The sequence below is a fragment of the Humulus lupulus genome, chromosome 6 (genome assembly GCF_963169125.1).
Source record: "Humulus lupulus chromosome 6, drHumLupu1.1, whole genome shotgun sequence".
In the NCBI taxonomy this organism is placed as follows: domain Eukaryota; kingdom Viridiplantae; phylum Streptophyta; class Magnoliopsida; order Rosales; family Cannabaceae; genus Humulus; species Humulus lupulus.
The window spans coordinates 40,405,946-40,419,391 of record NC_084798.1 but is presented as its reverse complement, the minus strand read 5'-3'; the positions used below and the strand labels follow the sequence as shown (position 1 = coordinate 40,419,391).

At 32.1% G+C, this 13,446-nt stretch overlaps 1 protein-coding gene and 1 non-coding gene across 5 annotated transcripts; both read right to left on the bottom strand.

The window, feature by feature from the left end:
* Window positions 1–1,381: 1,381 nt before the first annotated feature.
* Window positions 1,382–1,498, bottom strand: LOC133787218 (U5 spliceosomal RNA). Its single transcript, XR_009872252.1, has one exon. It is a non-coding gene; the product is annotated as a U5 spliceosomal RNA (small nuclear RNA).
* A 543-nt stretch (window positions 1,499–2,041) lies between these two features.
* Window positions 2,042–11,073, bottom strand: LOC133782092 (sterol 3-beta-glucosyltransferase UGT80B1). 4 transcript variants are annotated; one of them, XM_062221279.1, is made up of 16 exons: window positions 10,978–11,073; window positions 10,138–10,209; window positions 8,876–8,969; window positions 8,355–8,488; window positions 7,897–7,967; window positions 6,847–6,928; window positions 6,538–6,636; window positions 6,337–6,392; window positions 5,835–5,869; window positions 5,367–5,583; window positions 4,403–4,618; window positions 3,960–4,019; window positions 3,837–3,876; window positions 3,068–3,289; window positions 2,427–2,572; window positions 2,042–2,267 (listed from the first exon to the last, which is right to left on the bottom strand). In XM_062221279.1, exons 1-15 carry the CDS (start codon window positions 11,053–11,055, stop codon window positions 2,447–2,449), a joined length of 1,602 nt encoding a protein of 533 aa, XP_062077263.1. In that variant the 5' UTR covers window positions 11,056–11,073; the 3' UTR covers window positions 2,042–2,267; window positions 2,427–2,446. The 4 variants fall into 4 exon arrangements, with proteins under 4 accessions (XP_062077263.1, XP_062077264.1, XP_062077265.1 ...); XM_062221280.1 differs by lacking the exon at window positions 2,427–2,572 and having other exon boundaries at window positions 10,978–11,065; XM_062221281.1 differs by lacking the exons at window positions 10,138–10,209; window positions 10,978–11,073 and adding an exon at window positions 9,769–10,137.
* Between the last annotated feature and the right edge of the window lie 2,373 nt (window positions 11,074–13,446).

Below are 13,446 nucleotides of genomic sequence, written 5' to 3'. Positions count from 1 at the left end.
TTTTATTGTGAAGGTAAACTAAGGATGACTCTCCTACTTACGTGGTTGAGTTTGCAATCGCACTAGAGACTGATGGTACAAAAGAAATAAATACAGGGGTGTATTGATTTAATTAGATAACGGAAGATTAAATCCAACCAATCTTATACGAATTCACAAATCTAATATAGTTTTACTTTTATATTTTACAACTATTATTTTAAGTATAGGACTGTCAATATTCATAAATATATTAGAATATTATTAACATTTTTAATTTCAATATAATTCACAAATGTAAATTTATAATATGTTTTAATATAAGATTATTGGGTTTTTTTTTTAATAACAATTATTGGGCTTATTCGTGTTTTAACTATGTCATTCATTTGGTCAATCGAGTCATACTTTTGTATCGTGCATTTGAACTTGTCGTTTCATATCCTGCACCGTTATGCTTGATATTTATACTCGACATGATTTATAATATCGTGTCATGTCCGACACAAACCCATATTTTTTGTATCATGTGTTTATTTATTTATGATTCCGTGCCAAAAAATTTGGCTCACAGCTCCAATATTTACTTTATAAGAGTTATTTTTTAATCATCAATTTTTATTTATTTTTTAAAAAATATAATTTACCCGGAAAAATACTATCGTAAATAGGTCCCAAATTTGAATATGAGACCTCCACCTTAATTGATAGTAATATGAATGTATACTTATTTTTAGTATCTCAACAGCTCCTGGAGTTGTAACCTATCTATCTTAACTCTATCTTATAACCTCAATTAGTCTAAAAGCAAAGTAAATTCAGTAAATACATGATTTGGCTTTAGGACGAAAAGCGTAACACAACTCACATGTGGAATTTCAGCCTAAAGTTGAGATGGAGAGGTAATTCTCATGGGGAGAGTCCTCGAGTTAAATTCTTTTTGAAAGAGAGTAAAAAGAGGGAAAAGAGTCTACCCAGCACATACTTGTGCATAAGTAGTTGTGTGTGGTGATGTAGAAAGAATAGGCCTCCTCTTATAGGTACTGAGGTGTCTTTAGGTCATCAAGTCGAGAAATCTTGAGAAGAACCCACTCCGTTAGATCAATTTGAAAAGATACCTTAGAGCACTCACACCAGTTTTTTTATTCTATAACATTTGAAGTAGAGCACTAAAAACTAGAAAAATCTAGCTACATGCATGGATGGGTGATTTTGGATTTCTTAGATTTCTTCTTAGTTCTCTTACCCGATATACTATGAATGAGTGCTAATGCCTATTGAGCAAAAAAAAGAGTAACGAGGAGGGATCCCACGTTGGTTAATTGTATTAAATGAGATAATAATAGACTACGAAAGAGTTGCCATCCGTGAAACATACATCAATTTTACACTAGACTTTTAGGGTCCTCCAATAAAGTAAACCCTTCAAAAATAGGCGTATGCCACTGTAAGTGACGAGCACACGGTATTCTTTAGTAAAAGGCGAAAGAATAGTTCGCTTTGTGCTCAACACATGGCTGCGTGATTATTAAATCGCAATTGCCACCTACTATATACTAAATTTTTGAGAGGAATGTTTATGCTCTTTCCAATGTGGGACAATTTTACAAAACTATACTTTTATGATACTTTCTAAGGTTTAACCAGTTGACCACATACACGTAAGATTATTAGTAGTAGTAGTAGTTGGTAATTTTAAAGTAAGAATTACATACATTGCTTCACATCACTTGATTAATTATTTTATTCTAAAATGGGAGATTTTAGTTCTATAAATTGTAACGGTGAGTTCTTACATCTACTATTAGGTTTTAGAATGAAGTCAAACTATAGATTTTGTTCCAAACAAGAATATGAAAACTAGGAATTTATTAGGCATGCAAATAAAATTTATTAATCTCTATTAAAATAAGTTTTAGTTTCAATTTTTCCTCAGATAATAATCAATCATACTTCCTCGAATAAGTATCAATTTGTCTCAAGAACTATAGCCACATTGATTTGATATGAAGAACTAAAATATATTCAGGACACATACAAAATAGAATTTTGAAGAAAGAGCTCATGATCTAATTGATTTGAAAATTATATAGATATGCCTGTTATTAGAATTCATGCATACATAATTTGAATTTTCTTCAGATTTACAAGGAGAAAGGTCACCACTGCAAATATCCAAAATTCTAATACACTTCCAACTATATTGTAACAGGATTCTTGTATAACAGTTCGTTCTTTAGGGACTGTAGCTCGTTCTTTAGGCACTTGACAGCCTCCAATACCCCATCCTGAAAATTTCGGTCCGAATAAGAATTGCAGGATTACTGATCATAAGCTCTAATGTATATATATAGATATAGATATATATATATATATATATTGTATATTATACTAAAATGTTTAAAGTAAATGGGAAAAGGCAAACTAAGGATGACCCTCCTACTTACTGGGTTGAATTTGCAATCGATTAGAGACTGATGGGTACAAAAGAAACAAATACAGGGGTGTACTGATTTGATTGGATAACGGAAGATTCAATCCAATCCGAGAGGATTGGATATCCAATCTTATTCGGATGGAATGCATACAAATTCTGCAAATCCAAGAGTTATTGATATCTAACAATAACCAATCAAATTCATTATACATGCACACTTAATAACATGTGATTTTTCTTTCGAAATAGTAAAAGTACACCATGTACCATAAAATGTGTACAAATGATCGAGGTGTACAACTGATCTCCACTGACTTTCAAAATGCGTTTAAAATGCAGCCCACTTATTGAGGTGTAAGTGGTCAATAGCTTTACTTTTTACTTCTGCCTTGAGATTTGAAATCTTAACCAACGAAGGTGTTATTTTAAACTTATCCAAAATACACTGTCAGATTTTTTTTCCTGTCCTAGAATTCTCTCCGAATTGTTTCTCTTCTCATTAATCATAAGTAAAATAAACATTAATGCAATAAACAATGCAGATAATGTAAGTAGGGAATTCATGCCAATGAGCAGATTGTGGATGCAATAATCAATATCAAGAGATATTTGGCCATTAAAAATGCATATATACTATCAAGAAATAATCACCTCAAGAGAAATTTTTCCAGATATTTCTTCAGCACGTGCTCTGACATCAGGAGATAACGCATCATTTATGGCCCTTGATAGCACATTTGCAGCTGCTTGGACACTCACCTCATCATTAGTTTCAGGGAATAAGTGGTTCCTTTTCAATGGTTCTGGTGCAACTCCAAGCCAATACATTCTCTCAGCCCAATAGAATTGATCGTGCATAAATGGACACAGTACCTGCCGTCCAACATTAAATAATTGAGAAAGACGATTTTAATGAACCAAAAACAAATAATAGAAATGAACTAAAGTGGAACAATTTCCAAAAACACTAAGCGTAAGATTTTCAAGCAGTTATTAAGTTATTCCCCTGTATTTATGAAATGCAAAACACATGCACAGAGCAGATAAACATAAACATTAGAAATGTCTCAGAATAGCATAGCATCACAAAGATTCACCCTCATGCACAGGAAAAACATAGCAGTGGCCTCGTAAAAAATAACTTTTGTATCTTCTTTTTTTCCTTTGGAAAAAAATAATGTTACCCATAAAAATACTAATGTAAATAGGTCCCAAATTCAAATGTGAGACTTCCACCCTTAATTAATAGTAATATAAACATATATATATATATATATATATATATATATATTTTTAGTATTTAAACAGCCCCTTGAGTTGTAACCTATCTCTCCATCTTATATCCCCAATTAGTCTAAAAGCAAAGTGAAATAATAAATGTAGGATTTGGTTTTAGGACGAAAAGTGTAACACAACTCACCTGTGGAATTCCAGCCTGAAGTGCAGCTGCAGTACTTCCACTATTTCCAATATTCCAAGTATGAAAATATAGGTTAGTGGATATCCAGATATCTTATCTAAAAAAAATGAGCAGTTCTCTCACCTTCCCCCATGATGAACAGCTGCCGCACATTGAGTAAAGAGCCAGTTATATGATATCGTACTGATTGATAGATATGAAGGCATGTTAATTTCCGTAGAGAAAATGAATTCAAGACCTATCACCAATTCAACTTGTTTTTTACTCAGCAGAAACAAAGAAAACAATTTTTGTTATGTTTATTATCTTTCAAATTTCTAGTTATAATTGTCATGTGTTTTGCAACATAATCTCTTACGGGTAGTTTAGTGCATATTTACTATATGATAAGACTTTTGTGGCTCTTGAGATTGTAATACAAATGATATCCAATATCTTTTATTAATACAAATCTTGTTTCATATAAAAATGTAAATCTCTTAAAATCAAATTCTAAAAGAAGATATGTAACAGTGTTAATTTTTTAAAAATAGTCCTTTGACTTAAAGTGAAAAAGAGAAGCTCACCCTGAAAAACAGAAGAGTCGGCTGTTATACAGAGAGAAACAATCTTTACTTAATTGTATATGACTAATTTCCAATGATGCTTTGGCATCGGCCACTTGTATTGCCGCTTCTAAAGGTTTGTAGTCAGCTGTGAAAAGTATAATCCTGTAATTTGTGATATCTAGAACAGTTCGAAGAACATGAAGAAATGCTAGAGGATCTTTTAAGAATCCCATGCTGCAAAAATACAGTAAAACTTAGTTGAAATACAGGAAAGATGATAACATAATCATATTAATTTTTCTTTTTCAAACACAACCTCAGAACTTGTATTAAAAAGGGGGAAAAATTACAAGGCAAAAGTGTGAGAAACAGTCTTACAAAACAAAGAAAAAACAGTTACATTAGGTGCTTCCATTCCCTAATTATATCAGTAAATATAACCCCTTTGAACTCCTTTATATTGTATTACCAATACAGCAACCCAGTATTTAATTTTATCCCATAGAAACTCCACATTATCTTCCTTATCATCAAAAATTTGCTTCTTTCTCTCTAGCCACAGTGCCCACCACCACGTACCCCTTACAGCAACTTTCCAAAGTAAAATTCTCCTCTTACCACCCACTGTATACATATTTAGGATCTCTATACAGTGGTAAGGTATACACCAATTCAATCCGAACTCTTCCAATACTCTAAACCATAGTTCTAATGAGAAACTACAATCAAGAAATATGTGATCAGCAGTCTCCCCATGTTGCTTACATAACACACACCACCCCTGAGATATAACTTGGTACAGTATTCTTCCTGGCAAAACTTCATGAACATTTATGCAATCAAAAAGAAGAACAAGACAGGCCAGTTCGAATTACCTCATCAGATAATTTTATCAAATTATTAATACTAAACCAATATTATTTCTAAAATATTGTTTAGGTAAAAAGTTCAAATATTTTAAATTAAATTTTAAAGAACTTGCCTACCAACAGAACTCAGCCCAACAAACACAAGTGGCTCTGCAATTCGGGTCTTCAAAAATGATTGCAAGTACACATGATCTGAACAAAGTTCATCCTTCTTATTTAAATGCCCTGCAGCAACTAGTTCTGAAATTTCTCCACAGTTCTTACATGAAAACTGCCATTCCACAGGGAGAAACCAGAAGCCACAAACCCGAACAGCTGATGGCCAGTACTCTGTTGAAAATGCATGTATTCATGTGACAAGAAAAAAATAAAAATCAGAACTTAATAAAATGGGAAGTTTTGTCAAAGAAAAAGGTATCAACCATGTAAATTTTAAGGCAAATGATGCACTATCTTTTACTAAAAAAATTATAGATAAGGAATCAAGAAAGGAAATGCATGGTATTTGTGGATTAAGAGGTGATCTCTGTCTTTCTGGGAATAAAGGACATAATATTAAAGAATATAGGAGTAAAGTATACCGGGGCATTCAACAACTTCTTTGCTAAATCCGTACCTGACAAGAATAATAATGTACAAATGTTATTTGTATTGTACCCCTATTTTAAGAGGAGAGGAGGAGAAGAATTGAAAATGCTATACTAATTTTGACAATTGTTCAAAAAGTTGATAGAGAGCAACATTTTTTTAAGGAGAATACTTTCAAATTTTCAGTAGTATCATTCATTGGTTCACCTACCAAACTTAAATTGAAACCTTTGCCTCAAGAATTTGGGGTTCAATATACTAGCCCACCCTTAAATTTGGCATGCAAGTCCTACTCTACACAGAAATTAATAGAATTAGAATCATTAAAATTCAAGGGCGAGGGTGACTAATATGATAAGTGCGAATACAAAATTCTATTTTTTTTTTTTTGACATCTCCGCAAGCATAGAAGTTCAGGAAATAACTTTTCCTTCCCCGCATTTTCCTTGTGTTTCATTTTTTTTTCCTGTATGTAACATAATGACTAGGACTTACAACAGCAAAGGAGATGAAGGCCTATTATGCCATTCAGGTAGACCTGTTACTGGATCCTGAATTTAGCAAAAGAAACAAGCTTTAGTACGCAGACATGATAGCAAACGATGTAAGTTCTGACTTCTGACCATACTATATAAAGTTGAAAAAGAAGTTGTACCCAGGTCAAATATATTTATTGTTGTAATGTACTGACTTAACTGTAAAAGGGCAAGAACTCAGATTCAAATCACGCCTCCAAGATTCCCAGTATTCAGTGAACAAAGGCCACATCCAATGAATCACGTCTTCCCAACAAACCTGTATATATGAAATTATGAATACAAAAACAAGACATGAATGCTGTGTGCATCTCGAAAATTCAATTCACGTTTATTTAAATAAAAATAAATAAATGGAAAAGTTCAATTCGCTTTTCATTGCATTATGTTAAGTTAAATCAACCAATAAAGTCACACCACAAGTAGCAAAACATTTAAAGGAATACTTTCACAAGAACTCATGACTTACCTTGTGCCTGGGAGCTTCCTGTAGATATTTATACAGAAGTGGGTGTTCTTTTCTGAAGTGGCGCTCATATGATGATGGTGCACTGCACAGTAATTCAAGAAACAAATTAACTAAGCATGCAAATAACCTTTAGAATGTGAGTATCATGATAATAAGGCTCCAATATGGTTCACGTATGCGAGGAAGAAAACTCCAATTCTAACGGAATAGGTGTGGTCCCATGGCTAGGCAGTTAGTGGGTAATTAGTGAAGAATGTAATGACTGGCTGGTTGTCTTGGGATTTGTGTTTTCTGTTAGATTGCAGTACAAACAAAAACAAAGGAAAGAGGTCAGAAGGGGCATGTAATCAACAAGCATCAGTGTATGGGAGAGAACCAGGTTCCCGAATTCCTGGTATTCTCGCAATATAACTCTACTTTCATTAAGATTTCCATTTACCTTGAATTGGTGCTCATCACAAGAATGACACAAAGAAACTATATAATATACACAATTTAATTATCAAAAAAAAAATTATCTACAAAATGTTTTAAGACCTCTAATACTGGCTCAAGATTATCTACAAAATGTCAAGACATCTAACACTGGCTCTCCTATCAGAAATAAAAAAACAATGTTTAATTAATCAGTCTTGCCGAAACAATCAATTGGAATTTAACGCGATAGTATAAACAAACTCATGTAACCCATACCCATGCATGCTCAGAAGCATGTTTACATATATAAACTGAAGGGGATAAGAGAGAAGCAGACAGATTTTGAACAGGTTCTATTAGTCTTCTTATTCTTGAGAAATTGGTTTCCTAATGTTAACAGCATGAACTGATGAGAAAGCTGAAGTGATATTTATATTATTAATCGATACATGTTGCAAAAGATCACATTTAACACTTCACAAATGGATAATAGATATCATCCTAAAAAGAGAAATTCCCTAAATAATAATAATAATAATAATAACAACAATAACAACAACAACAACAACAACAACAATAATAATAATCACTTAATAAAGGTTCAGATACATGTAAGAAGAAAAACATTGCTACCTGTATGGAACAACATATGGAGCAGCTACTATGCAACGAACTCGAAACAGTTCAGCTAGACTCCACCCTTCCTAGACCAACAAGGAACCTTTTCAAGGATCACATAATCATATTTATTGTATGAAACGACTAGAGCTGATTAACAACCTCTAGAGAAAAGCCAATAACACAGGAACTTAAAAGTAGTTAAAAGGTTTGGGCCCATAAGTCGAAAGCCACACAACACTATAGAAGTAAATGGTTCCCAACTTGTAGTCATATGGTGCACAGACATCTACATACTAGCATTCAGTCTACTCTCTTCTTATACTTCTTAATTGGTGGAAACCCATGTAAAGAAACTACACTGTATGATCCTAAATGTCTTACTGGAATGCAATTCCAAACCTAAACATATTTCATAAAGACGTTCAACTTATTGAAAGAAAAAAAATGAGTTTGATTTTTTAGAGAAATACCAGTGCGAAAAAATTTATCACAATAAAGTCATCCTCCAATCTTGGGCGCTGTCCAAATGTCTTTTCAACAACAGAATAGCATTCTCTTCTATGATCTCTAATAAGCATCTTTTTTTGCAGTGAAATTAATGATTCTGCAGAATATAACAAAGAGATCCTGTTACAATAGCAATAGCAAGAACCACTAAGGGGGCATTTGTTTTGTTTTGAGTGGGGAGGTTTAAGGGGAATGTGGGATCAGGCTCAAAATTACCCTCCATCTGAAACTCAAGTGTACAAAGGGGTAGAGATTACCCACTAAAAATCATGTGGGTCCCACAAAATATCAAAGCTTTCATACCTTAAAAACTGACTCAAACATGGGAAAGGCTCCACATACCCATTCCCACCCACCCAAACCCTTAAAAAAACGACCCCTAAGAGATTTCAAAGATAGAATAAGGTACTCTTAGTTTTTCCTTGACAAAAGCAAGAGCAGCTAAAAGTTTTCAAGAGAACAAAAGGAACAAAGCTGCCCAAACCTGTTGTGTTTTGAATGTGATCAGTAGAAGTAAAGGGTGGTGAGGAAATTGGATGATAAGCAACATTTTTTTCAGCCAAGTGAGATCGTAAAGACTGCATCATAGGAAACACATTGCAATAAGTTAAAAATAAATTTTCAACACCCCAAAAGGTTAAAAAAACAATAATAAAAATGGGTTTTAAAAGCATTCAAGATAAAAGTTCAATTCTTTGTATAAGAAACTAACGAAAAGCTGCATGTCTTAAGAGGTTAATTTTCATTAACCAAATTTAATCAACTTATGAAACAAAAGTAAATTGGGTCACTCAATTTAAATTGAGCTATACAAGCCTACAACATAGCAGTATAGTCTTTATTAAGTGTCCAATAGGAACTAGTTACTAAGCATCAACATCTATCTTCCTATATGTATACCGATCCTTGTGTTGCAAGTACATAGTTTTTTTTTTTTATGTATAAAGAAAGTTAAAGAATACCTAGCAAATTTAATATAAATTGACAAGACCTGCTTCTAGTGTAGCTAACTATCTATTATATGTGTTGCCCACTGGCCTCACAATTTTCCTCAGAAACTGCATAAAATTCAAGTATGTGACATGACTCATCCCCATTTATAAGTGCCAAACACCTCCTCCAAACAATGAGGAATCTATTTTCATCTCATTTCAGGACCTAACACCCTTGCTAGCACAACCCTTTGTGATTGGCTGATTACACTTACACCAACTTCATGGTTTTCTTTAGTGTATCTAAAAATAAGAAGAAAAAAATTTCCTAACAAAGTCCAAAATTTTCTTCTCACTAGCTATGTGGAACACTACAACATGTATGTAGCAATACGTACGAAGGTATAAAAAAATAATTTAAAAATTACTTTGTTGATTCCCCTACCTATGCAAAAGTTTGGACTTACAAACTCCTGTCAGTGGGATGCTTGACTGATGAGTGAAAGACAAAAATAATTTCTGTTAATCATTAAGACAAAAGGATTCTCTTCAGGTGCTGTGAGACACCAAGGTAGATATAGATTCCCCAGAAATCCTAATGATATTTCACCCTGATTTATAAGTTTGTCATATTATCCTCTTAGTACAAAAAACATATAGGTGATGTAGTTTTGTTCTCGGTTTTATCCATATTGTTTCTACAGACAGTTCTTCCCTGTTGTCATAATTATCCTCTACATGCAAAACATTGGGAAAAAAGGTCAATCAACACTATTCCAAAGGCATATATTCAAATGCGGCCTTCTATGCAAACCTCATGAGCTGAATGAGTTATAAGAATCACATGGTACTGTCTTTGATCAAAAGCAAAACCTGCCGCGATGGCCTGCAAAGGAAATTTTTGAAAAATAATTATAATAAATAAGAAACAAGAATCAGTGATCAATCCTTTCAAAGTCCAACTCGAAAAGAATATGAAGAGATGAACAAACGACACTAATGACCAAACAACATTGTAAAGAGGCAAACTACTACGTAGTGAGGCCTGAATTTCAACAATGACAACTAATCCCTAATGAAAACAATCGTGAAGGGAAAGAGATGTAAGAGGGTAGAATAAAGCAAAACTCACTTCTTCTCCATTTAATTAATTATGTAAAACATTCTTCAAAATTTGTGTCACAAACGGATAAGTAATCACATAACGGGATAAGAAAAGAAAACAGTTCCATGATTTTCATTCTCACTACATTCCATTACTGATTAGTAAACATGGCCTTCTTAATATATCAACATTAAAGTTTGATGAGATATTTTGGGACATCATTTTCATTGAGATAAATTCAAACAAACTTCTGTTTTCTTTTGGCCATTGTCTAAACCACAGCTCCTAATACTAATTTCCAATATCTTAACAGTGATCTTAAAATATTAATAACTAATGCCCTCACTACCAATACCAAGTGTAAGAACACAGCAGATTAAGTCAGAGTAATTCGACTTGTCTAATATATATACAATTTGATCATAAAAAAATGAAACATAATTTCAAACCCTGTTAGCGGAACCCAACAATTATATTCAAGGCTCGACCATTATTCTCTTTAATACGGTGTTTTCACATTCTAGAAGAGGAGTAAGCAAAGGGACTTACAGCAATAGGATAAACATCTCCTTTGGTACCGAACGCCATAAAAATGGCGAATGGTTTCGTCCTCTCCTCTACCTCCATGACAGTTTACTCCAAGATTGTACTCTGACTGGGAGTTGGCAATCGGAGACGACATTTTATGCGCTTTGGTTTGGGTTGGACTGGGCTGTTCTAGATTTGGATTGATGGGCTTTTGAATGGGCTTTAAGATTGGACCTAAATTGCTTTTTCATAAAAACACTTAAAAGAGGAAATGTTTTGCAAAATACCGGTTTTTATGCTCAATCAGTCATCATACATATCGAGCATTATTTTATTTAATGAGAAGCTTGTAAATATAATTTTTATTTTGGAAAAATCCAAAATCTTCTGAAAAATTAATAAATATAAAATTTATAAATTAGAAAAATAGTCTTTAACAGAAGAATTAGTGATTTAGAAGCTATTTTATATTTAATAATAAATCTATTTGGCATTGTTTTCTACTTTTGTTTCCAAAGTTATATTTGGATACTGATTTCTAAATGAGGGATTTACATAGATTATGGCTTCTTTTATTTTTTTTCAAATTTTTTATTTATATGATATTGTAGAATTGTTAACATTTTTATGGGATCTTAACTATTTAATATTAATTCTAACAAAATAAGGATTAAAAGTTTGAGCAAAATCAAGTATAGAATTAATTTTGGTATATTTTATAAAACAAAAAATTATGACTAAAAATATTTAAAATTAAATCTAATATTTAGCTAAAAGACTAGGACTAAAGTAATATTTTTCCTAATTTTATTTTACACATGGTACTATACAAATTCTAATTTTTTTTCTCCCATGTCAATTTCTCTCACGTTATGCTTTTTTTTCTCTAAACTATTTTTCATCTGTTCATTTTTTTATCATTTCTTTCACATTACTTTGTCGTAGTCTTTTTTTTTTTCAATACTTTCTACCTAGTGCATTTTCCCTAACCACTTTCAATCTTAATTTTACTTTCTTTTACTTTAATTTTCTTCCACCAACTTTAACCTTAACCACGACCTAGCTTGCCATATTAATTATTGTAAAGCCAAATGTCATCAAAATTCAAACCCAACCACGACCCCGACCCAGCACCAATCTCATTCTCAACCTTTATCATAATCTCAATCTTAACCTTACACCAATTATGACCCCAATTTCAGCTCTACTTTAACTAGGGATATCAATTTCACCATGTGGAGAAACGCACTGCCTTGAACCGACCCTAATAAGGCAATTTTTCACTGCTTTAAGTGGTGTAGAACACAAACCATGAATTTCCTGCCTCATGTTCAAGTGCGTAAGGTGGGTGGGATTGGTATTGATTGAGTGCGTCCCTCCGACCCTACCCTAATTATACATTTATATTAATAATATAAAATAATTTAATAATTATTAAAGATTCTCGATATTTTTAAAAATCAATTATCAACATTTTTATTAAAGTAACCTGTGAATTTGGAAATCTAATAATTTTTACCGCAACTCTTTTAAGGCATGTTAAGAAAAAACTGTGTAATTATTAGGGTAGTAATTACATATTTGAGTAATTATATTATAGTTTAAAATACTAAATTTATTTGGATGTCAAATGTTAATTACTTATAAATTTATATTGTCATGTTTGGCAAAATAGTTAGTTTTTATACAAAAAAATTATATTATGTAATAAATATTATTTAAAATTAATAGTAATTAGTAACTACACTCAATTTTTATGGGGTTATGAGAATTCGAAAGTGTGATTGGAACCCCTTAATTACTTCTAATTATATAATTATTGTGTAATTGCATGATCAAAAAAACATGTCAAACTAAGTAACTACTCTAAATCACACTCAGTTCCAATTACATGGTGGCTTTCCAAACGCACATTTAATTTCTTAGAGTTGAGTTATATGTTTTCTCATTTGTTTTTCAACGTATATAATTTTATTTTGTTTTTATAAATTTTATTTTTGTGTGGATACATGTGTAACTTTTTCTTAAATATGTTATTAATGACCGTGATTAAATATTGTTGACGACGTTGTTCGTCAACCAAAAAATAAATAAGAGCAATTAAGTTTTTTCAAATGATTGGGAAGAAAAGAAAAGAACAGAGATTTTTATACGTGGTTCAATAGTTAAATCTACCTAGTCTACGAGTCACTATTCTTAATATAATATACATTAAAGCATAAAGGCAATTTCACAAAGTTTTAGTTCCAAATTTGTGCGTACTTTACAAATGAAATGATCCAGTATTTATAGACTGGATTCTGATATTCCTTCCCACATTTTTAGATAAGTTACAACAATATGCAATTTGAATTTGAAATACAAAAGATCCTCTGAGAATAGGGTTGATTAAACAAATACATAACTAAGCCCATGAATATAGGCTTTTATTAATTAAATACAACTGCTTATCGTTCAATGAAATACATGCTTTCGAGCCTGCATCACGTT

Bases quoted from the DNA above. Each gene is read 5' to 3' on its own strand.
- LOC133782092 (XM_062221279.1), bottom strand. From the start codon at position 11,055: ATGGAGGTAGAGGAGAGGACGAAACCATTCGCCATTTTTATGGCGTTC. The intron at 8,489-8,875 runs GTTTGGGCAGCT...TATATTCTGCAG, and splicing joins TCACATTCAAAACACAACAG to AATCATTAATTTCACTGCAA. The intron at 3,290-3,836 runs GTGAGTTGTGTT...GTTGGACGGCAG, and splicing joins TTCAGGCTGGAATTCCACAG to GTACTGTGTCCATTTATGCA.